Source organism: Microcaecilia unicolor, chromosome 10 (genome assembly GCF_901765095.1).
Source record: "Microcaecilia unicolor chromosome 10, aMicUni1.1, whole genome shotgun sequence".
NCBI lineage: Eukaryota > Metazoa > Chordata > Amphibia > Gymnophiona > Siphonopidae > Microcaecilia > Microcaecilia unicolor.
Genome location: NC_044040.1, coordinates 137,963,603 through 137,988,339, shown reverse-complemented (window position 1 = coordinate 137,988,339; position 24,737 = coordinate 137,963,603). Strand labels below are relative to the sequence as shown.

Sequence of the window (24,737 nt, the reverse complement as noted above, 5' to 3'; positions counted from 1 at the left end):
GATGAATGAATGTATATTTTGTGAGGAGGGTGCCAAAGGAGAGCAAGATACTACTTGGCAGGGGAAGAGTGACAGCAGGCTTTATATTCTCACAAGAGGGTGATGCAGACCCACGCCGTCCGATCCAAACTTATAACAAGTATAAGTAGAGCTTTGTGGAGCACAAGACACGCTTCACAGATCATGAGTGAGTGCCTTCCAGGTCAAGTACTTCAGAAGGCAGGAATTCAGTGGATGAAAAGGAGCTTTCATCAGCTGGGTGAGAACGACAATGAGATCCTATGACACTGGTGGAGGTTTGACAGGGGGCATTGACAAAAGCAAACTTCTCATGAATCGTAGAGGCTGTCCAGAGAGGGGCTTACCTTCCACACATTGATAAGCACTAATTGCACTAAAGTGATCCCTTAAGGAGTGGATCTTGAGACCAGACTCTGATACATGTAGAACGTATTCAAGTAGGGTCTGTGTAGGGAAAGCAACAGAAATATGTGGCCTTGCTCTCACAGCAGACGGCAAATCTCCTCCATTTGAAAGAACATGACCTCTTAGTGGAGTCCTTCCTGGAAGCCAGCAAGACTCTGGAGACACCCTCCAAAAGACACAAGGAACCAAATTCTAAGTTCTCAATATCCAAGCTGTGAGAGCCAGAGACTGGAGGTTGGAATGTAAAAGTGACCCCTCGTTCTGCGTGATGAGGGTCGGAAACACTCCAATCTCCACAGTTCTATTGAGGATAACTCCAGAAGAAGAGGGAACTATATCTATTGTGGCCAGTGTGGCACGATCAGAATCGTGGTTCTGCGGTCTTGAGTTTTAAGAAAGGTTTCCCCACTAAAGGTATGGTAGGATGTGCATACAGAAGACCTGTCCCCCAATTGAAGAGGAAGGCATCTGACGATAGTCTGTCGTGGGCCTGAAGCCTGGAACAGAACTGAGGGACCTCGTGGTTGATCCAAGTGGCAAAAAGATTCACCAAGGAGGTGCCCCACACTCCTTTCTTGTGGGCTATGTCATTATTGACAGACCATTCATGTGGATGCATTATCCTGCTCAGTTTGTTGGCCAGGGTATTGTATCTGCATGTCAGATAAGTGTCTCTAAGGAATATGCCGTGTTGGCAAGCACAATGCCACATCCGGATGGCCTCCTGACACAGAGGGGATGATCCAGTGTCCTCCTGCTTGTTGGTGTAATACACTGCAACCTGATTGTTTGTTTGGATGAAAAACATTTGATGAGACAACCGATTTCTGACAGCCTTTAGAGTGTTCCAGATCACCCGAAGCTACAGGAGATTGATCTGAAGATTCATTTCCTGGGTGGATCAAAGACCTTGGGTGTGAAGCCCAACTACATGAGCCCCCCATCCCAGGAGAGATATATCCATCATCAATACTTTTTGTGGCTGAGGAATTTGGAATGGAAGTCCGAGTGTCAACTTGCATCAAATGGTCCACCACTGAAGAGAACGTACAAAGTCAGGGGACACTCTGATGACATCTTCAAGGCTTCCCATGGCTTGATACCAATAAGAAGCCAGGGTCCATTGAGCTGATCTCATGTGAAGACATGTCATGGGTATAACATAACACTGTGGAAGCCATGTGGCCCAACAATCTCAACATCTGCCGAGTTGTGACTTGCTGAGAGGCTTGAACACACTGTGTATTGAGCAGGGCTCCTTTGAACTCCAATCACTGGACAGGGTGAAGATGGGACTTGGGGTAGTTGGAAACAAACCCTAGTAGCTTGAGCATTTGAATAGTCATTTGCATAGACTCCAGACCACCAGAAGTGGTGCTCTTTACCAGCCAATCGTCAAGATATGGGAACACATGGATTCCCAGTTTGCGTAGCGATGCTGCAACTACCACTAGACATTTGGTGAACACCCTGGGAACTGACGTGTTCCCAGCCGAAATCGAAGATACTTCCAGTGGGCTGCATCCTTCAAGTCCAGAAAACACAGTCCATTGTTTTACTGAATCATTAGGAGAAGGATGGCCAGAGAAACCATCATAAACTTTTCTCGCACTAGGAGTTTATTCATGGCCCTTTGGTCTAGGATGGGACACCCCCCCTGTTTTCTTCTGCACAAGGAAGTACCTACAATAGGATCCCTGCCCTTTCTCCCCTGGTGGAACAGGCTCAACCTCATGGGCCTTCAGAAGGGCTGAGAGTTCCCCTGCAAGTATCTGCCTGTGCTGAGAGCTGAATGAATGAGCTCTCGGTGAGCAATTTGGAGGTTTTGATACCAACTGAGTGCATATCCGAGATGGACTATTTGAAAAACTTACTGGTTGGAAGTTAAAAGGGGCCACCTTTCGTGGAAAACCTTCAGCCTCCCCCAACCGGCAAGTCATCCAGGATGATTTTTATTGTGGTTGCCAGGGTCAATGCGGGAGTTGGGTCTTGGCTGCTGGAAGACCGATGCATCAACACTTCCTGTATGGAGGGAGAGCAGTCCGCCTGGCGTCGTTGCTTCTTGGATGCAAATATCCTTCGACGACCCAGAGCTCCCAGCACCATGCATCAAGCATGTCACAGAGGCTCCTTGGTACCGACGAGAATGACATCGAATCCACATAATTGCCTCGAAGTCCAGTCCAACGATGGACGGTCCCGGGAGCCCTGCACAGCAGGAGTCCTCGAGACAGGTGGAGACCCACTTGATACTTCAATACCCCCAATGTCTAAGGGTCTATCAGCACCCGTGCTTACCGACGCCCCCAATGTGACACTCGACATCGATACCAACGCCTCCGACCTCGATGCTGATGCTAACATCGAGGAACCGGACTTGGCGCCAAAACTTTTCTCCCGATGATCCTCTCTGGAAATCTAGGTCCTTTTCTTCACGTGAAGGCAGAGAACACAGTTAGTGGGGCTATGGTCTGGCGCAAAATACTGTAGACACCAAGAATGGATATCCTTCCCAGAGATCGTCCAATTGCATCAGATACAGCGCTTAAAGCCACTGGTAACCTTTGTAGACATGGAAGGAAAAACTTCCTCAGCTAAATTAAACAAAGCGATGGTGCTTGAGAAAAGGGGCAAGGCACGGCAAAAAATGAAGGGAAAATTCCTGGCCAAAGTCAAGGCCAAAAAAGCAGCCGAGCGACGATGAAAAAGAAAGGAAACTTAAACCCGGGCAAATTGCCGAAAGGCACGAAAAAGTTCTTTAGGACAGAGCGTTGTGAAACACGACCTTTTCTTATCACGGTAGAAAAAGAACAGAGGAGACCACATTCTCGTGGCAGGCGGGAAGGCACTCACGCATGTGCAGTGGAGTTTCTCACACTCCACAAAGCTCTACTTATACTTGTTATAAATTCCGGACCGGACGATGCGGGTCAGAGTCACCCACTTGTGAGAATACATAAGCCTGCTTGTCCTCGGCGAATGTTTTTTTTTTTGATTAGTTTAAATCAGGGTTTCTTCACCTAGTCCTTGAGACACTGACATTTTTTTTTTTTTTTAGGATATCCACAATAAATATGCATGAAAAAGATTAACACATTATGAAGAAACTCCATCCAAATCTTTCTCATGCATATTCACTTGAAAAGCAGGTGTGTTCCTAGTACTGGGTTCAGAACCACAGGTTGAAATTATTGGATTTTATTTGACTTGTCTGCTTTTGTGAAATGTTTCCTTGATTGAGCAGGTTGGGAGTGTGGGGGTGGACAGCAGAGCGAGATATCAGGCCTAAACAATGCCAATGTAGTCACCAGACTATTAATATAGTCAGCACTGCTACACATTTGGATAGTGGCACTAAATATAAGAATTACGTTAAACAGTGATTCTGGCATTTAACAGAAACCAGTGAATACGCTGGCTGAAAATGTGCCCCTATTTGTGCAGCTTGTACCTCAAGACTGGCCTGAAGATTTGGGATGTGGAGTGGGGAGCACAAAAGCAGAAGTTAGCTCAAGGAACCACAATGTCTTCATTTGGCCTTGACCTGACATTTCATTTTTCAGTTCTTTCAATATTCTGAGGTGTCTACCATCCAGTACAGTTGATTTGCTTATTATATCTTCCATGTTCACAGAGATTTGTTTTGGATCCTCTGAGTCAACATTGTTAAATACCATTTATGGCATGGGTATATCCTTTACCTCTTCCTCATTAAAGACCACAGCAAAAATGTAATTTAATTCCATTTTTTTTTAAGTTGTAGCATGGGTTAATGAGACAAAGCCAACATGGATCCAGTCAAGGGAAATCTTGGCTCACTAAAGTACTACATAAGTACATAAGTATTGCCACACTGGGACAGAGCAAGGGTCCATCAAGCCCAGAACCCTGTTTCCAACAGTGGCCAATCCAGGTCACAAATACCTGGCAAGATCCTGAAAAAGTTCAATACATTTTATGCTGCTTATCCCAGAAAAAAAGCAGTGGATTTTCCCCAAGTCAATTTAATAATGGTCTATGGACTTTTCCTTTAGGAAGCCGTCCCTCAGAGGTCTGTCCTGGGACCGCTGCTTTTTAACATTTATAAATGATCTAGACATGGGAATAACTAATGAGGTAATTAAATTGCTGACAACACAAAGTTATTCAAAGTTGTTAAATTGCAAGAGGATTGTGAAAAATTGTAAGAGGACCTTACGAAGACTGGACATCCAAATGGCAGATGACATTTAATGTGAGAAAGTGCAAAGTGATACATGTGGGAAAGAGGAACCCAAACTGTAGCTACGTGATGCAAGGATCCACATTAGCAATCAGTGCCCAGGAAAAAGATCTAGGTGTCATCACTGATGATACATTGAAACCCTCTGCTCACTGTACGGCGGCAGTTAAGAAAGCAAATAGAATATTAGGAATTGTTAGGAAAGGAATGGAAAACAAAAATGAGAATGTTATAATGCTTTTGTATCGCTTACTCTTTCCAAAAATACTAGGATTAGAGGGAAATCAATGAAGCTACTGAATAGTAAATTAAACACTGGAATTAACTGCCAAAGAATGTGGTAAAAGCAGTTAACTTAGAGAAAAGTCCATAAGCCATTATTAAGATGGACTTGGAAAAATCATGATTACATAAAAACATAAGTAATGCCAAACTGGGACAGACCAAAGGTCCATCAAGCTCAGGATCCTGTTTCCAACAGTGGCCAATCCAGGATACAAGTACCTGGCAAGATCCCAGAACAGTACAATACATTTTATGTTACTTATATCAGAAATAAGTGGTGGATTTCCCCCAAGTCTGGGGGGGGGAATACATAGGGGAGTCATCTAGAGGTCACTGCTGATAGAGTCCATCGATGCCCTCACCTTGCTCTTCCTTCCGCCGACTGAAGAATCTAGAACCTCTGCATTTTCCGCAGAAGCCATCAAATCCATCACAGGGCAATCCCATGTTCACATTATGAGGCCGAATGCCTCCTGGCTCAGACTCCACTCTCCAGGGTCCATCACGTGGCAGCTGAGGTAATCGGCCTGCACGTTGTCAACTCCAGCCACACGAACTGCTGAAGAGGCCAACAAATGAGACTCCGCCTATGCCACCAAGCGAATCTTGGTTCCTCCCTGATGATTCAGATAAGAAACCATCACCACATTGTCAGATACAACGTGAACTGCCTTACCAACAGATTTTGAAACAAAAGAACAGCCAGGTAAATTGCTTTGGTTTCTAGCTGACTGATGAACCACTGAGCCGCCTCCCTTCATCCACAGGCCTTGAGCCACCTGTCCTAGATAATGGGCTCCCCAGACTTTGAGACTCGCATCTGTTGTCAGGAGAATCCACTCTGGCAACTCCAAGCTTGGTTTTACCACAGGTAAATCGTGCCAAACGAATCTCATTGAATTCTTTGATTGGGTAGGCTAAAGATAGGACGTGGAGTGGTGAACTGGATTAGGAACTGGTTGACAGACAGACGCCAGAAGGTGGTGGTTAATGGAGTTCGCTCGGATGAGGGAAAGGTGAGTAGAGAAGTGCCTCAGGGATCGGTGCTGGGGCTGATTCTGTTCAATATATTTGTGAGTGACACTGCCGAAGGGTTAGAAGGTAAAGTTTGCCTATTTGCAGATGATACTAAGATTTGTAACAGAGTGGACACCCGGGAGGGAGTGGAAAACATGAAAAAGGATCTGCGGAAGATAGAAGAATGGTCTAAGGTTTGGCAATTAAAATTCAGGCCCAGATGCATCAACCCAACGTAAAAAAAATCTAAAACGTAGAAGTCCTTACCGAAGATGAAAAAACGAAGAATGCACCAAAAAAAACAAATCGCACATGTTCGGTGCGGTATTCGAAAGTCGAATGCATTAAAGAAGTGTAATCCCCGTTGTTAATCTGCCCGTAAAGCATGCGCAGAGCAGCCAAGCGTTATGCTGGCTGCTCTGCGCATGCCAAAAAACGTCAAAACAACAAAATAAAAACAGTCTCACCGACGTCCTTGCCCGCCCGCCTGAGGTTGCCGCTGCTCCCTGCTCGTCAGGAGCGTCTTTTACTGCCTTGCCCCCCCCCCCCCTCGCCTGAGGTCGCCACTGCTCCCCGCTCACCCTGCATCAAAATCACAAGTTAAGGCAGCCCGGCCCCCCTCCTCCCTCCTTTGACAGCTCCCGCTCCCCTACTTCTGATTCTCTGCCCTTTGCCAGTGCTCAGCTGGCTGAAGTGTTTGCTCTTACATGTACTTTGGAACTCTCCCAATATTCAGCAGTGAACATTTATACAGATAGAACATATGCTTTGGGTGTACTTTGGCAAGATCTGGACCCAGTGGGGATTTCTCACCTCTGCAAATAAACCAATGAAACATTCTGCCTAAGTTCACTGCTTGCTTCTGGCTGTCTTACTGCCTTGCTGCTGTACTAAATACAGTATGTCCTTTCACACTCCCTTGAGGTGCTTTGCAATGCTTATGCAAATGCCACAGCTAAGGACACTGCCTTGGGCCCACAGGTCACCCCAGCTTTGTTTTTATTATCTGTTGTACCTGCCCTGCTTCCACAGTCTCTCACCTTGCAAAGTTTAATTGACTTTTACTCTCAGGCTTCTCTACAGGACCAGCTTAATTGGGCTGAATGGGGGGCAATTCAAATCTCTGATGGACTGTGGAAATCAGATGATCATTATGTCTGCTCTCCATCCTTGCTCTACCCTATCGTTCTTTATTTGCATCAATTGACTCATGCATCAGCTGCTACTATGTGTATAATTTTCATCTGGTAACATCCAGATTTTGCCTCTATTGTGGAAGTTGTAGCCCTGGTGCACCACTGTTGGACTGCAAGATGCAGAGGACACCCTTTGAAACCAGCTCCCAGATCTTTGCTGCAACCCAGGGATCCATTCCTCCATATTCAACTGGTCTACACAGAACTCCAAATTTCCAACGTGGGGGTGTGGTATTACTTGGTTTTCACTTGTCCATTTTCTAGATGGGTGGAAGCATACCAGGACTGCTGAGAGACAAAGTCAAGCTGGGGGAAACAATCTTGGGCCCCCTGCCACCGATGCCCCTCTCCCCGCTGCATCACCTTTGCTTCTGTCCTGTGCCGGGCCCCCTGCTACCTTCCCGGGAGTGAAGGAAGGCTTCTGGTGGCAGGCAGAAGGCTGGCTTGGTGTCCTGCTCCTGTGCTGGGCTATTGTGCTAATTCTGCTCTGCTGGCCACTGGTCCTTATTCCTGCTGCGACCTGCCTATGCAGAATCCGGACGTTACATCACAAGAGGCAGGATATGGCAGGAAGGACCTCAGGCCAGCAGAGCAGAGCAGAATTAATGAGATAACCTTGCAAAGGAACAGGAGACCAAGCCAACCTTCTGCCTGCCGCCGAAAGCCTACCCTCTCAATTGCTCATAGATATTTGTGGGGGAGGGGGAAATCGTCGGCACTGGGCTTCTCTTGGAGGCTGGGCCCAGGTGAATCTTACCCCTCTGCCTCCCCTTCTTGGCAGGCCTGAGGCGTATCTGTCCACTTCAACAACTACTGATGGAAGCATGGAATGGTGCTACTATTTGGGTTTATGGCAGGTACTTGTGACATGGATTGGCTACTGTTGGAAGCAAGATACTAGGCTAGATGAACCATTGGTCTGACCCAGTATGGCTACTCTTATGTTCATCAAAATATTAGTCTCCAAATTTATTCCGGTTTAGGGCATGCCCCTGGTTCTGTCCTCTGACCAGGGCCCAGCTTTTGTCTCACAAGTCTTGGCTTCTGGGTTCAAGAGGCAGTTGCACGGTCCTTATAATCCTCAAAGCTCTGTCCAAATTGAGAGGATGCATCAAATGGTTAAGAGCACTTTGAGAGCTCTAACTTCTGACTGGGCCTCTGACTGGCTAACTACACTGCTATTTACCCTTATGCCAATTTGCAAATCACACCGGAGAATTAGGGAAGGCCTTACCCCAAATGAAATCATTAATGGAAATCCAACGACAGAGCTTTTACACCATATCATACCGCTTTTACACCATATAGTACCACTAGATCCCTAATTATTGCACAGCGATATTTTAACCTATTGTAAATATTTACACTCAGTATTGAGTTCTGGTCCTTTATTTCAGGCTCTAGAAAGCACTATGCAGACAGTGGATGGTACTCATACCAACAACTGCAACCAGGAGATTGAATTTATATCAAGAACCATCGGCCTGCTACAGCACTATCCCTGAAGAAGTTCACAGGACCTTATCAAGTGCTGCATGTTGGATACTCTGCGTTCAAGCTTCAAGGATAGTCATCATGGATTCATCTTACCCCTTGCTGGAAAGCACCAGTTCCCTTGCCTACATCAGAGCATTCCCTAAGTGTTTGGGTTAAGGACTATACCATTTTGTTACCCCTTTGGGAATCCTGAAGCAACTTCTTGCACTAGTCACCTCTGACCTGTTCGACGTACATTTTGGAATTTTGCTTGGATTTTGTATAGTTCTTGCGGTTATTATCATTTTAATTTTAGTTTTTGATCTTTAAGGCTTTGGACCTTTGTTGATATTTTAGTATTCTCTTTAGGGTAATTATTGCTGATGATATATCTTTAACCATATGCCTCAGTGGTGATTATATTAAGTATATTACTGTGAGATTGGTGGTGTGAAAACAATATCAAATATCTTCTCCCCCCAAAAGTGGTGGAGTTTATGGTACAGTATGCTGGTTACAGAACTATGAACAAAAAAGCGAAGACAAGTTGAAGAGGAAGTCTTTAATAATGGCTTTAAGACGACCTGACATGGCCGTGTTTCGACATCAAAGCCTGCATCAGGGGTCAAATAAATCTCTTGTGTTATGGCTGGTGGATAAACTGAGAGAAATATGGCTATACTAGTAAAAAAAGGTCCGTTTCTCAAAAAAATGAAACCGGCGCTAGCAAGGCTATCTTGTAATGGTGAATATGTTTTTACGGCTCTCGGCGAAGCAATTTCTCCTCTCTCCCCTGCCCTCCCCTCCATGTCCAGCGATTCTTCCCTCCCCTCCGTGTCCCATGATTCTGCCCTCCCCTCCATGTGCAGCGATTCTCCTCTGCCCTCCCCTCCGTGTCCAGTGATTCTTCCCTCCCCTCCGTGTCCCATGATTCTGCCCTCCCCTCCATGTGCAGCGATTCTCCTCTGCCCTCCCATACGTGTCCCACGATTCTCTCCTCTCCTCCCATCCACGTCCATCTATTCTCCTCTGCCCTTGATGTCCCGTGATTCTGTCCTCCCCTCCATGTCCTGCGATTGTCCTGTGCCCTGCCCTCCCATACATGTCCCGCAATTCTCCTCTGCCTTGTCCTCCCATTCGTGTCCGCGATTCTCTCCTCTCCTCCCATCCATGTCCATCTATTCTCCTCTGCCCTGCCCCTCGATTCTGTCCTCTCCTCCATGTCTAGTGATTGTCCTGTGCCCTGCCCTCCCATCCGTGTCCCACGATTCTGCCCTCCCCAGCGATTCTCTCTTCTCCACCCATCCATCAATTCTCCTCTGCCCTGCCTTCCCCTCACCTCGATGTCCTGCGATTCTGTCCTCCCATCCATGTCCTGCAATTGTCCTGTGCCCTCCCATCCATGTCCCGCGATTCTGCCCTCCACAGTGATTCTCCTCTGCCCTGCCCTTCCATCCAGTGTTCCCTGCAGGCAGGTTGGGCTCGCATCCCCTTCCCTCCAGCGTTCCATTGCCTTCACTTGCTTGCCTTGCGTTGGTAACATCCTGACGTCAGCTCGCCTCCACCGTTCCCTTCCCTCTCACTATTCCACCCTCCTCTGATGTCATTTTGTCTTTACGTGAGGGCGCGACAGTGAGAGTGAATGGAACGCTGGAGGCTTGCCAACGTCAGGATGTTACAAACCCAGCCAGCCGTAGAACGTTGACACACACAAATTATTATATTAGATGGCTTCTTCAAATTCGTCTTTGAGAGCCGCCGGCAGCAATTCATACAGGTCGCCTTCAACTGGCCGCAAAACTTTCCTTCAACTATGGCGCTGTAAAAAATTCCATGGGAGATGAAGATGCAGTCTATTGTATAGTGGAGACAGTCCTTGATACAGCAGTTTTGCAAAACATGGGTTCACGTTGGTATGAGAAATCTCCTCCAATTTAATACGAGGAAAACTGAGAATTGTGGAAAAAAAAGAGAAGTTTCTAAGCTTGAAGTTTGAAAAAATAACTTGAAGTTTGAAAAAATAACTTGAAGTTTGAAAAAATAAGTTTTTTTGATAAAAGATAAATTAAAAGGAAAAAGTCAAAAGGTTAAAAGTAATAAAATTTTTGGATCAATGACGAACACATGCCCACTAAGCAATGCCTGGCTTGATAAATTGAGCCATAGTAGTGGTGTCATGCGCACCCGATAGATCCAGTAGTGCTACTAGACATAAGTGCATCTTGTGAGATGAATTTGTAACTGGTCTGGAGCTGGGCATTTTCACTTAGAGATATAGGAGCCCCCTCCATTGAGAGAAGCTACTGATACTGTTAATTTTGAAAATCAATACTAATGAAGATGGCATTTTTATCAGTAAGTTGGTTTTAAGTTAAACGTGTATTAAGTTCATGGTTTTTTGGTGCTTTTACATTGGTTTATGTTCACTAGTTATGTGTATATTTATTTTTATGCTAACTCACCTTTTTATATGTTTATTAGTATAAGTATTGTCCCTGCTGGGCGAAACACTGCCGTGTCCGGCGCCTTTTTATCTGGTTTTCTACAATAAAGCTGAAAACTTAACTGTAGCAGGTGTTCTCCGAGGACAGCAGGCATATATTCTCACATCATTTTACTGTTTATTAACTTTAATATACAGCCATTTTTTAAATACAAGTCAGAGCAGTTCAACTCAGAACTGTAGAAGATGCAGGTTATAAATTTTATACAAAAATTCACAATACAAGATTATCGGTGATAATCCAAGATGCGATTGCTCAGCACCGATGTTTGAAATGTTTTTCTGCCAAAAGAGTAGTGTTCTTGCTTCTCTGCTTGATTGCCCTCGGTTGAGGAAGGAATGCTCCAGGAGCAGAAGCACACGTGAAGTGTGATTTAAAGTGGACTCCACCACTAAGGAATGATGTGGTAGTTGTGTTTTTTCAAACCCTACGCATTTCTGTATCTTATACATTTTGTCAATTTTCTTTGGGGCAATCTGAACTGTCAGAGGGGTCCCAGTTTTCTTTAGTAAAGTACTTTTCATAACAGAATGGAGGGGGAACTGTAATACCCCCCCTCTAGGTGGAGAGTCATAATCTAGACCATCAAAATGTTCTGAACGAGGTTCTTCCCCTGTTTCTAGTTTAAACAGTATAGCTTGAGCCATCAGACAAAACCTGGAATGGATATACTTCCTGGGGAGACTTATGCCTCTGAGGTGGTAGAGAAGGATTAGATGGAATTCCATAGGACTCCTCATTTGAGAGGTCCTGTGGGTCCTGATCTGTCTCCCAGGATAGGTCTGAATTTGAGTCTTCAAAGTACTGCTCCTGAGGAGTATGGGGAAGACAGTGTTGACCAGAACATCAGATTTGCATCGAGGTATATGAGCTTCTGAAGCTGGAGAAAGCTCTTTTGTAAATGATTATGCATGTGGTGGTCGGGTGCAAGCTGCCCCTTATGGTCGACGTCGAGCCAGTGTGAGAGAACTCTCCAGTGACTGTCTCACCAATGTATCCACGGGCTGGGAAGAGGCTGGCGCAATCACCCTGTAAGTCTGTATAGACTGAGAATGCAATAGCAGTGAAAGCTGCTCCTTGAGCACGGCCTGAATTTTCTCAATAAAGGTAGGCATCAGTAGTGGCTGAGAAAGCAGTGTGGACACAGCATGAGAGACAGCCTGTGAAGGCATGGGAGACCTCGAAGGTTCTCGATGTGATATAAGGTGGAGAAGAGAGCAGTCACTGTGGCACGGATGCTTCCCATGCATTGAGGACATCGATGCAGGGGAGGTATGGGCCGAGTGTCTGGAGGGAGAACGATGGTGATGTTTCTTAGGCTTTTTGCACTGCAGGTCCCTCGATGCACATAGCACCGATGACGAGGACACAGAGCCCTGGATTCGTTCACGGCATCGAGTCCAATGTAGAATCCTCTTGATGTTGAATGAGTGCACCCAATGTTGATGCAGGTTCCGTGTTGAGTACTAGCTTTTCGCCATGTTCGATGTTGATGCAGAACCAAAATGGTTTTTTTTTACACTGGAGTCTGCAGGCTTTAAGGGACTTCACTGTAACCTCTGCTAGCACATGCAGGCGAATATCTCAGTGGTCTGGACTTAGGCACTGAACACACCAATTTTGGGGGTCCTATTACACTGAGTACACTTCTTAAAGCCACTTGGCACCCTCGATGATATGGAGGGAAAAATGGCTGATGCAAGGTCAAAAGGCTCTACGTCCAGGGAAGCTCGAGTAGTCACTTATCTGAAAAAGGTCAATGCTTCCTGTGTAGAAGGAAAGGCCCAGAAGCCCCTTCAGACCGAAAATATATAGAAAATTAAGTGAACTATATAAATTATTACTGAAAAAGATAAAATATTTTTAAAAAAATTATAACGAAAAAGTAAAGGCACCAAAAGGCTAACGCGTTTCGCACTGAGGAGAGATCCAAAGCACAACCTCTCTGCTCCACAGAAAACAAAAGACTGTTGGTCCCGCACTCACGCGTCAGACAGGAAGGCACCCATGCATGCAGGGTGGGGGCATTGCCTCAAAGATTTAAAGTGACAGTGCACTTGGCAGTGTCCACACTGGGCTCCATGGATCACACCACCCATATGTGAGATTATTATGCCTGTTTGTCTTTGGAGAAAGGCTTTTTAGCTATCTTTCATCGTGTCTGTTTCTTCCATAAATGTCATGTCAGGACATGCTAGGGAGGTAAAGTTCCTTGACAAAATAAATGACTACTTCATGGAAGAGCTAGTTCAGGAACTAACAAGAGGGGGAGCATTTTCAGACCTAGTCCTTACTGGAATGCAGGATTTGATAAAAGACAGTGATGGGGGCTACCTGGCAATACTAACCATAAAGTCTGACTACCTCAGATCCTCCAAGTCTGCTGCTCTAGCCTTCAGAGATTGGGCTCATTCTTTGACAGCTAGGAGCTCTTTGCATCAAGTGCATGCATATGACTTCTAATCGAGTAGGAGATAATTATATGTGGTAGTTTGTGCAAAAGACTGGATGGCCCAATCTTGCTGCTGCACTCTTGTCTCTATCTCAGTATTTGTGAGTTGTTTAGTTATTTAAAGTTGTTAAGGGAATCGGGATACTTAAACTAATATAAAGTCCCTTAAGCTTATTTGGTATATTTTATGTTTGCTTCAAAATAAACAGCAAGAGCGTAGAAATAATCTATTACTAAGGATTAATAATTTGCTGATTTAGATGTCCTAAACCTTAATAGGCTAGTAATGGTGAAAGATTTCTCCCCCGGCTTATAAGCCAAAAATCAAAGAATAAGTATGGGATAGGTGAGAGTTGGGATGGGGAGGAATTAAATGCTAACTGAAAACGTTTTACTGCCATGTCATTATGCACATTATGCAGATGAGGTCTTTGCTGAGCAATGGAATAAAATTTTGAATCGATGCTCCCTAGGATCTAATGTTCCTGCTTATTCAGATGATAAAAACCAAACTGAGTGAGATGAAGCCCAAGTACGATGAATTGCTAAGAGGTATGCAAAATCATACTTATTATAACGAACGGGTGAAAGATGTGTATAGTAAAGCTGACAAATTAAGGTTTGAATTACATCAACAGAAATTGAAAAAATTCCAAAGGGATCAATCAGACTATAAAGATGGCTATGTGTATGCAAGGATGTGTAAAGAAGGGACGGAAGAATCAGGTAAACGGACAGGTTCCCATGGGGCTTCAAGTAGCTCCAGTAGTGGGAGCAGTGATAAAAGTCTTCAGAGGATGACCGTGATGGGGAGAGTGGAAAACACCGGGGTCGAGGGAGAGGAAAAAACAGAAGAGGTCGGGGCTCCAGACCGAACACTTGAGCACAGATGCAAGCCAGCCAAGATCAACCGTGGTAAATATTTCAAGGAGACCACTATTTATATTATATTTCAAGGAGAACTACAGCCACTACTCCAGGAAGATGAATTACTGAAAGAGCTATTCCCATCCCCACCAGTGCTGGCCTTCCGACAGCCACCAAATTTAAAACACAAGCTGATCAGAAGTAAACTTCCAACACAGACGGAAAAAGAAAAGAGCACGTTTCCGTGTAACACAGCCAGCTGCAAACTATGCCAAAACATTTCACAAGACCCCACAGTCATTCACAAAGAAAAAATATTCAACATAAAGGACTATTTTACATGCTCATCTTCCAATGTGGTATATATCATTCCGTGTAAAAAATGTAATGAAGGATGCTATATTGGAGAAACAGACCAGATGCTTAAGACAAGATTCAATCTGCACAGACATCACATGAAAATAGCCGGTGCCAGTCAAGCCCCCACCCCTGTGGGCCAACACTTCACAAGACCAGAACACTGCACCAGTGATTTCACAGTAAGAATACTGAAAGGTAATTTTAAAACAATACAGGAACGTAAGACCTTTGAAATAAGAATGATTGAATATTTTGACACACAACAAACAGGCCTTAATAAGGATCTGGGTTTTCTAACCCATTATAAACCATAAGCTGTATTTCTCTGTTTATTACCCTCCTCTCACCTACCAACACCCATTCTATTAGAATATCAATGAAATGCTTTGATGTCCCCATGCATACCCCCACCCTCCCACCCTGTCAGACTGTCAAAGTAATGCTTTGATGTTTCTCTTATATATACTACCTGCTACCACATTTGCTTATTTACGATCTGACGAAGAAGGGCAACCTTCGAAAGCTAATCAAGAAATGTATTAAGTTATGTCCAATAAAAAAGGTATCATCTTATTTTCTTTTCCATGTTTTATTTTGCTTGATTTCTATTGATAACCTTTAAGAGTGGACTAACACGGCTACCACACCTCTCTACTTAAGGAGACCACTGACAGCAGCAGAAACAGCTGCTGTCTAAAGGACTGCCTTTTAGCCCTGTTAACTCACATGACCCTTTTCAATTCAGACTAGAATTAGAAAAATTCACACGGCGGTTGCAAATCAATTGTTTTTTGATGCCCAGGAGAGAGAGTCCATGGATCAATCGGTGGTATGGGAATGGTCCTCTTGGACTCCACCGGGCCCATGGAATCCTGCAATTTTGATGTTTAAAACTATGGTTTTACAGGAAGTAGATCATTGCGAGCAAGCGCAGAGATATGTGAAGTTTAATACTACTCATCTCGAGAGAGAGGTGATTACCACCTTGCGAGAGGATTATAACATTGTGATCCGCAGAGCGGATAAAGGGGGGGTGGTGATATGGGATAAGATGGACTACTTAAAAGAATCATATTCACAATTAAATAATAGTGCCACCCATATGGAATTACTGAGTGATCCCTCACTAGTAGTAGCTAACAAGATTCGGGAGGCTACTAAGGATGGACTGAGCTTAGGTTTTCTGACAGAACGAGAATTTAAATTTTTGAATTTTGAGAAGTTCAAAGTTCCAGTGTTTTATTTATTACCGAAGATTCACAAACGCCTGGAACAACCACCTGGACGTTCTATTGTCTCGGCTAGGGACTCATTGTTGGAAAGGTCTTGCAAGTTCATTGATAAACATCTACAACCCTGTTTAGGCAGGTCAAATCCTACCTGAAAGACACTACCCATTTTTTGCAGGTTTTGCAGGCGATGGAAGGGGAGTGTTTCCCTGAGTGGATATTGCTAACTATGGATGTCTGTTCAATGTATACAAACATTCCGCAAAGTGAGGCAATGGATGCACTCTGTGAAACATTGGAACAACGTCCATGTCCACATGTTGTTCCTTCTGAATTTCTGGTCCAACTGAGTGGCATTGCCATGGGCTCCAATTACTTCATTTTTGATGATCGTTTTTATCAACAAACATCAGGGATAGCCATGGGGACGACGTTTGCCCAGACTATTACCAACCTTTTCATGGCTGAGTTTGAAGAAAAGTGGATATATCCCTCTGTACACTTCCATATATTCGTTGTTGGAAGAGCTTCATCGACGATATTTTTTGAATTTGGACTGGTACATTGGACTGTTTGCAGCAGTCTGTAGACTATTTAAACCAGTGTCATATACAGATTAAATCTGAAGTAATGCGCAGCACTCAGCAGATTGCATTTCTGGATGTGTGGGTCACAAAGACAGATAAAAGGTTTTTCTACTACTGTCTTCTCTAAGCCGACCGACAGGAATGCACCCTCCACATATGAAGAAAACCATTCCTTTTGCACAGTTTCTGCGCTATCGTCGGATTTGTTCATCAGAAGAGTTTAAAAAGTGCACTAGGACACTGAGTAATAAATTACTGCAACGGGGCTATCCTCAAATTATAATAAAGAAGGCGGCCAAGCGGGCTTGGTATAATCCCAGGGAATCTCTTCTGCAACATAAATCTGTACAACAACTGGAAGATATATTACCATTTGTGATTAAATATAATGCAAACACCCCAAGGCTAAGTAAAGCGATATAGAGACATTTTGAATTATTGAAGACGCATGCCTTGTTTAGGGATGCAATGATACTGTTCTCCTACCAGAGGGGCTGTAATCTGGGAGATCTAGTTAGCCAGAATGATGTGTGGACGTTTAGGAGATCGCATACCACAGTGGGTAGCCACAAAAAGTGTGGCCATTGTTCGGTATGCCCTATTATAAAGGAGGATAGTGTATTTATCCATCAGAAGTCAGGGAAGAGATGCCAGTTGAAAGCGGAAACGACATGTGAATCCACAGGGGTGGTCTATGCGATAAGTTGCCCGTGTGACCTGATATCTATTGGCCAGACATCCAGGAGTTTGAAAATAAGGCTAATGGACCATCGCTCATGCTTGAAGAACCTGAAGCGGGCGCCTTTAGTGGTGCATTGTGAAGCAAAACAGCATCAATCTGATACGTTACAATGCATAGCCATTGAGCAATTACAGCTGTCGTTGAGGAAAGGAGACGGGTCAAGCTCTCCGACAATTGGAGGAGAAATGGATTTTTTTCTCCAATTCATTGGAACCGGATGGGTTGAATGTCCGGGTGGAGTTTTTGAAGTTAGCCGCCTGAGGTGATGAGATTGATGTCATGGTTCACCACCAGGACTGATTGGACAATCGGATTGAAAGTGGGAGGAGCTTGATTTATTTAAAGAGTGAAGATGGCATTTTTTTAGTCAGTTACCTGCTGCGTTTGCGACTCAGCAGTCTGGACACTGGAGTAGAACCCCTGATGCAGCTCTGGCGAAACGGGAACTCCCTGTTGGGTTTTTTTTTTTTTTTACTTTATTTATTAAATTTAAAACAACATAGTATTTATGAAAACATACAGCAACAAATAATATGGAATAGAATAAAAAATTTTTTAAAAGTCAGTGGGCTGATACGAGTAAAACAGAACAGTACATGCAACATACTTTAGAGAATTAATTCCTTTTCACAAGATACATAGTCGTCTAGCAGCGACCATGCTCCCTGTTGGGTTTTGTAGATTCAACTTGGTGGTAAATTGGAGCAGCGCAGCACTGGATGAATTGGAGACACGGGATTGATCTTCAGGTAAGTGCAGGGGGGCTGTCGCACCTAAGTTGTATATCTGATGTATAGTGGCAATTACGAGATGGGATTGAACATTGCATGAAATTACACTAAATTGATCTTCTGCATTCTGTGTTCTGCACGTATGCACAAGTTTGTGGATTTTTTTCCAGGCAAGATGACGGTATACCGGGCCCACGCCTTATAGCTGGAAAAATACAGGCAGGCTGGGTGGTATTACTGAGGGCTATTTTCTCCACCGTCTGGTGGCTGATTGACGCTTGAGAGTCGTAGTCACATTGGGTGCATTTACAAATAGTAGTACAATTACAGCCTTGAAGCTGTAATATTTGATTTTCACATATAAACTGGAAGCTTTGGTATACTTTGGGTCATTATGCACAGTACGCCAAGTCAAATGAAAAAATCACAATGGGCCTCTCAAGGATGGGTTGGCATCTAAAATTTATTAAAGAACCCAACAGGGGTCGTATTTTGGCAAAGCATCTGCATCACAGCAGTGGCGTACCAAGGGCGGGGCGGTGGGGGTGGTCAGCCCCGGATATCAGCAGGTGGAAAGGGGGGTGTGTGCTCCGCTCCCACTGCTCCCACCCAAAGGCCGCTGGTGCCGCAGTCCCCACCTGCCTACCCTCAGCTCCACGGACAGACGACAGCCCTCTTTCTCCTGCCACCCTGCCTTAAAAAAAAAAAATCTGTGAAGCGGCAGCGCAGCGCCTCGCATGTAAAGGAAGCAAATCGCCTTGTCGGGCCTTCCCTCACTGTATCCCGCCCTCATGGAAATAGGAAGTTACATCAGAGGAGGGCGGGACACAGTGAGGGAAGGTCCAACGAGGCGATTTGCTTCTTTTACACGCAGACGTGAGGCTGCTGTGCTGCTGCTTCACAGATTTTTTTTCAATCAGGGTGCTGGGTGGCAGGAGAAGAGGGTTGTCGTCTATCCATGGAGCTCAGGGTAGGCAGGTGGGGACTGGGTCAGGGGGGCTCAGACGGGAGAAGGGCCTGGAGCTGGAGTCTGAGAAGGGGGCAGGAAGGAGAATGGGGCCATGCCTGGGACAGGTGGGAGAATAGGTGGGGCTGAAAAGGGGGCCCTAATACAAGGCATGTGGATGAAGGGGACTGGAACTGGAGGCTGAAAAGGAGGGTAGTGGGAAAGGGGGCTAGTACTGAAACTGGGGGCTGAAAAGGGGCAGGGGCTTAAACTGTGGGGAATGGGGCATGAAAAGGGGATAGTGAGAAGTGGCTGGGGGCTGAAGCTCGAGACTGGTGGGAGAAGTGGGTTGAGGCTGGTACTAGGGACAAGTGGAATAATGGGGCTGGAACTGGGGCCGAAAAGAGGGGGCAGAGGGAGTGGACAGATCCTGGATAGAAGGAGGAGCGAGAGGGAGGGCAGACCCTGGATGGATGGGAGAGGGAGGGCAAATAGTAGATTGAAGGGGCAGAGAGAAAGGGCAGACAGTGGATGAAAGGGATAGAAGGGGCAGACAATGGATGGAAGGGGGAGAGAGAGAGGGCAGACAGGGGCAGATGGTGGATGGAAGGGGCAGAGATAGAGGGCAGATGTGGATGGAACGGAGAGAGAGGGCAGACAGTGGATGGAAGGGGCAGGGAGAGAGGGCAGACACTGGATGGAGAGGATAGCAGAGAGGGCAGACACTGAATGGCAGAGAGAGAGAGCGAAGACAGATGCTGGATGGAAGGAAGACAGTGAAAAGAAGATGAGGAAAGCAGAAACCAAACACAACAAACTGTAAATCAAATATACATTTTTATTTTTTTTGCTTTAGGATAAAGCAGTATTGTAGCTGTGTTGATAAATGTTTATAAATAGAACATGTAAATAAGGTAATTTTTATTGGACTAATTTTAATACATTTTGACTAACCTTAGGAGAACAAAACCCTATTCCTCAGGTCAGGATAGGATACTGTAACAGCACTATACTGTATTGACCTGAGGAAGGAGGTTTTGGCCTCTGAAAGCTAAATGTATTAGTCCAATAAAATGGTATTATTTTATTTTCTATATTTGTTTTATTTCTATTTGTTAATTTGTAAAGTGGCGATTGGTATTTGTTAGTTTATTCAAATTTACGTCTGCTGTCTTTATATTTTGCACAGTACTAAGGGACATTTTCTGTTTCTGTGGTGTTGCATTGTATGCAGAGTCTGGCATCTTGGGGGTTCAGTTTAATTTTTGTCTAAATAGAAAGTTTATGATTACTTATTCTATAGTGAATTAGGGTGTATCTGTGTTTGTGAAAAAGCCATGGCTTTCATTTGGCATTCACTGTGCAGGATCGACGATCTGTACTATTCTGTCTGGTTTCATTTCACAATAGGTGAATTGATGTTCCAGTGCTCACTGTAGTGTTTAAGATGGTTTCCTTTTCCTTGTGCGACTCATAGAAATCTGCTTATGGTATGGTAGAATTGCTCTATAGGTCCTGAGGGTTTTGTATTCTCAGTATGCCTAGTACAGGATTTTGGAGGGGTGTGTTAAAAAATGAGCAGCCCCGGGTGTCAACTACCCTAGGTACGCCACTGCATCAGCGGTTATTAATGTTAGTTTGATAATCGTGATTTGATCTTATGTTTCTTCAAAGAGCAGTATTACCAACACATACAATGGTTAAAACAATTGTAACCAATTTGTACAGCTAAAAAAACGCTGCCAAGATTCTCCAACAAGAAACCGTTCATCTATCTTACTGAAAATGTTCAGCCTGGTTTCCTGTGCTTTGGATTCCATCTTTTCTGTTTGATTATGAATACTGCTAAGTGTGCATTTTCATTTAATTGTATAAGTTGTATTAATGCATTTCTTCTATTACCTTATATGTTGCATCCCAGCAGAATAAAAACTGAAGTAAATAAGTAAATAAATTGAAAGGGAAAAATAAATCAGTGTTTACATGGGACTCTTCAGAGTTGAATTATACCTGCATATATTTAATGTACAATGCTCTGGTTTAGGGGTTCCAATAAATTCCAAAATAATTAAATAGCTTCTTTGATAGTGGACATGTTTAACCAACATCATTTGTCCAACAACAAAATTAACTAGCCAGTTATAGAAACTTTCTTTTTATGCACACAGTACGGGAGTTTCAGGACTTGGCAGAAAACAACTGTCACAACTTCTAAACCTACATACCAACCTCTCCCAAGCTAAGTGTGGAGGGCTCTGCAATGGACTGGGAGGAGCTGCTTAAACTGGAGAGCAAGAGTTGAGTCCTTGTTGCTGCTTCTCTCCTGCTATGAAGGAAGTCTCTTACCACCCAGACACAGAGCAAAGGCGGTGTGTCCACAACCTCTACACGCTTCACCTCAAACAGTATACCTGGGGAAATATGGATCATTTGGTAAGAACACACACACATCCAAGGGTTTTCTTTTTGCACAAGCACACAATATTCATAGTAAAGACATCTTCTCAAGATTTTGTGTTTAAACTACTATTGTACAAAATCACTGTGCAAGACAGATCTTTAGGCTTGTCTAGTGAGACTAAAAAACAAAAAAGAAAATTAGCAGGTAAAACCTAATTTTTACTTCCATAACATTTTCATCAGCCCAGTCCAGAACCTATGGGATATAGCAAACCAGTTTACAAAATGTGTGGGACCTCAAAAAGAAAAACTGCTCAAACTATAGCATCTCAACTGCAGAATATGCACATGTTGCAACCTCTATATGCAAATAATCCTGAAATGCAAGAACATCATCAATATTCTTAAACTGTATAGGCATATCAGAAGATCTGTTGGGAACTGCATCCGTGCAGAGAAATATGCTTGAGAAATAATTAGCAAATTTCAGAAAAAGCACTACTATATAAAAAAGTATATGAGGCAGTTTTTGCTCTTTTTAAAGAAACACACAGAAAAAAAGAAAGATATTGGGCAGAAAGGAAACCTGCAACAATGTCCTTTCTTTTTGAGTACAAAACAAAGGAGACTGAAACATCTTTTTCCAAAAGTATTAGAGAAAAAACAGAGGGTCCTGCATGAAAACAAGGTTCCTCAGATATTGTGGCTACCTACCTTTAGGTGTTCTCCAAGAACAGCATGGCAAGTATTCTCACATGTGAGTGAAGCCACCGACGGAGCCCCGATGTGGACGTTGCCCGACGTTCTACATTTCTAGAAGTCTTTGGGCAGGCCCCCTACCGCACATGCACAAGTGCCTTCTTGTCTGCCCAAGCCATGAAGAATCCACAGATATATAAAAAAGTACAAAGAACGCAACTCCTAGGGAAGGGGGAGGGTATGTGAGAATACTTGTCCTGCTGTCTTTAGAGAATAACCGCTATAGGTCAGTAAAGCAAAGATTCTTACCTGTAGCAGGTATTCACTGAGGACAGCAGGCCTTATATTTTCATAAGTGGGGTAACGCGACCTGTGTTGCTCAGTCTGGAGCTTATAACAAGTTTAAAACAGTTTTGTGGAGCGCGAGCCAAACTTGATTGTTCATGTGTGAGTGCCTTCCCACCCACTGTGAGAGCATGGTTACAGCACTACAATACTAAAGCATAAGAAATAAAAGCAGGAGACAACTCCAAAGGGAGGAGCGAGAGTTTGTGAGAATATAAGGTCTGCTATTCTTGGAGAATACCTGCTACAGATAAGTATCTTTGTTTTCTCTGAGGACAAGCAGGCCATAATTCTCATAAATGGGGAATCCCTAGCAACCAGGCTCATCGAAAACAGCAAGCATTGGACAATTGGGCCTCACAAAGGCAAGGAACACAGATTAACCTGAAACTATAAACAAACCGAGTGAGAGTACAGCCTGGAACAGAACAAAATGGGCCTAGGAGGGTGGAGTTGGATTCTAGACCCCAAACAAATTCTCTAGTACTGTCTATCCAAACCAACTGTCGCATCAGGTATCCTGCTCAAGACAGTAGTACGACGTGAATGTTTGGACTGCAATCTGCCAACCAATTGAGCATTTCCCGATGGCATCCCCCATCCTGTTGGGATCAAAAGAAACAAAAAGTAGGGTGGTGTCGCGTTCTCGAGGGCCTTGGCATTCTATCAGGTTCTCAAGGCGGAACTGAAGTTCGTGAGCCCTTGGGTCATTGCCGAGGAGCGGCAGCGGCAGGCAAGACCACCCTGGAGCTGGGCATATGGAAGGACAGGACTGGAACTCTGGATTGGAAGTAGGCAACTGGAACTGGCAGGACAGGATCCGCTTCACCTGCGCTTGGCCACCGTTCCGCTAGAGTTGAGCTCTAGCATGCAGGTGGCTGGCAGGACTTGTAGGACAGGGCCGGAACTGGAGAACCAGAGGACCCACCCTAGGTCTAGGAAACACGAGAAAGACTAGACTAGGAACTAAACAAAGACAGCGTGCTGCTGCACAGCCACTAGCAAGACCCAGGAGACAGCCCAAGGAACACAAGGCGTACAGAAGCTTAGCAGGAGCAAGGACTAGGGCAACATACACACTAGGCAGAATGGGGATCCGGGAATACCCACAGGGTAAACCCTCTAGCTAGGTGGAGACAGGATACAGGAAAAATCACCCAGGCAATACACACTAGCTAGACAAATACAGGATTCAGGATATACACTCAGGATATACAAGCAGGGTAGGCACACAGACTAGGCAAGGCAGGATTCAGGGTAAAGAGAGCAAACCAGGAATAACAGGCCAAGGGTCTTGGGCAGGCAGCACAGCAAACAGAGTAACCAGGAAGAACAGGCCAAGGGTCTTGGGCAGGCAGCAGAGCAAACAGAGTAAACCAGGAATACAGGCCAAGGGTCTGAAGCCACAGCCATTCCACACACTGACTGGGGAACTCACAAAGGCTAAGGCTTTGCATACAGACAAACCCGGACAAAGGCTTCAACCCAACCCAGGGTAAGCCAGGAAAAGAGGCTTCACCCCAACACAGGGTAAGCCTGGAGCAGAGGCTTCACCCCAAACACAGGGTAAGCCAGGAACAGAGGCTTCACCCAAACACAGGGTAAGCCTGGAGCAGAGGCTTCACCCCAAACACAGGGTAAGCCAGGAAGGACCCGCAGTCCACAGACAAAGGCTTCACCCCAACTCAGGGTAAGCCAGGAAGGACCCGCAGTCCACAGACAGAGGCTTCACCCCAACTCAGGGTAAGCCAGGAAGGACCCGCAGTCCACAGAGACAGTGGAAGGGAAGACCCCCCACGGAAGGACAACAGACACACAGAAAGAAGCTGGGCTGGAACCCAGAGAGAGGCTAAGCAGTAGTGCTGCAGACACTTACTAACCTGACCTGGCCTAAGAGCATAACACTTATGCAAAGGCCCTGACTGCAAGCACAGCACTTCCTTATGAAGCCTCTCACTGATGAGTCACCAGCAGCAGGACAGAAGCAGGAAGTACACTGACCCCAAAGAAAGGCTTGACACACATAGGAACTGAGCCCACAGGAAAGACAAGCAGGAGCCATCTTGGAAACTGGAACAGAACAGATGGAAGCCATCTTGGAAACTGGCCAGGCAGGGAGGCATAGCCCACACAGGTGAGGTCTAGTGAGATAATCAGCGCAGAGACTAGAGACAAGACTAACACAAACACAGACAGAAGCCAGCAGAGCTGCTGACCCCCAGAAAGAAGGTAAGGCTGAGGGTGGTCACGGCC

General features: G+C 44.9%; 1 protein-coding gene across 3 annotated transcripts in view; it reads right to left on the bottom strand.

Annotated features, from left to right (window-relative positions):
• Nucleotides 1–24,737, bottom strand: part of PASK (PAS domain containing serine/threonine kinase) — a 719,075-nt gene that overhangs the window by 267,471 nt on the left and 426,867 nt on the right. For all 3 annotated transcript variants that reach the window (XM_030215835.1, XM_030215838.1, XM_030215836.1), the window contains one exon: nucleotides 21,270–21,451. In XM_030215835.1, the coding sequence (XP_030071695.1) occupies nucleotides 21,270–21,451 (182 nt within the window). The remainder of the gene's footprint in view (nucleotides 1–21,269; nucleotides 21,452–24,737) is intronic.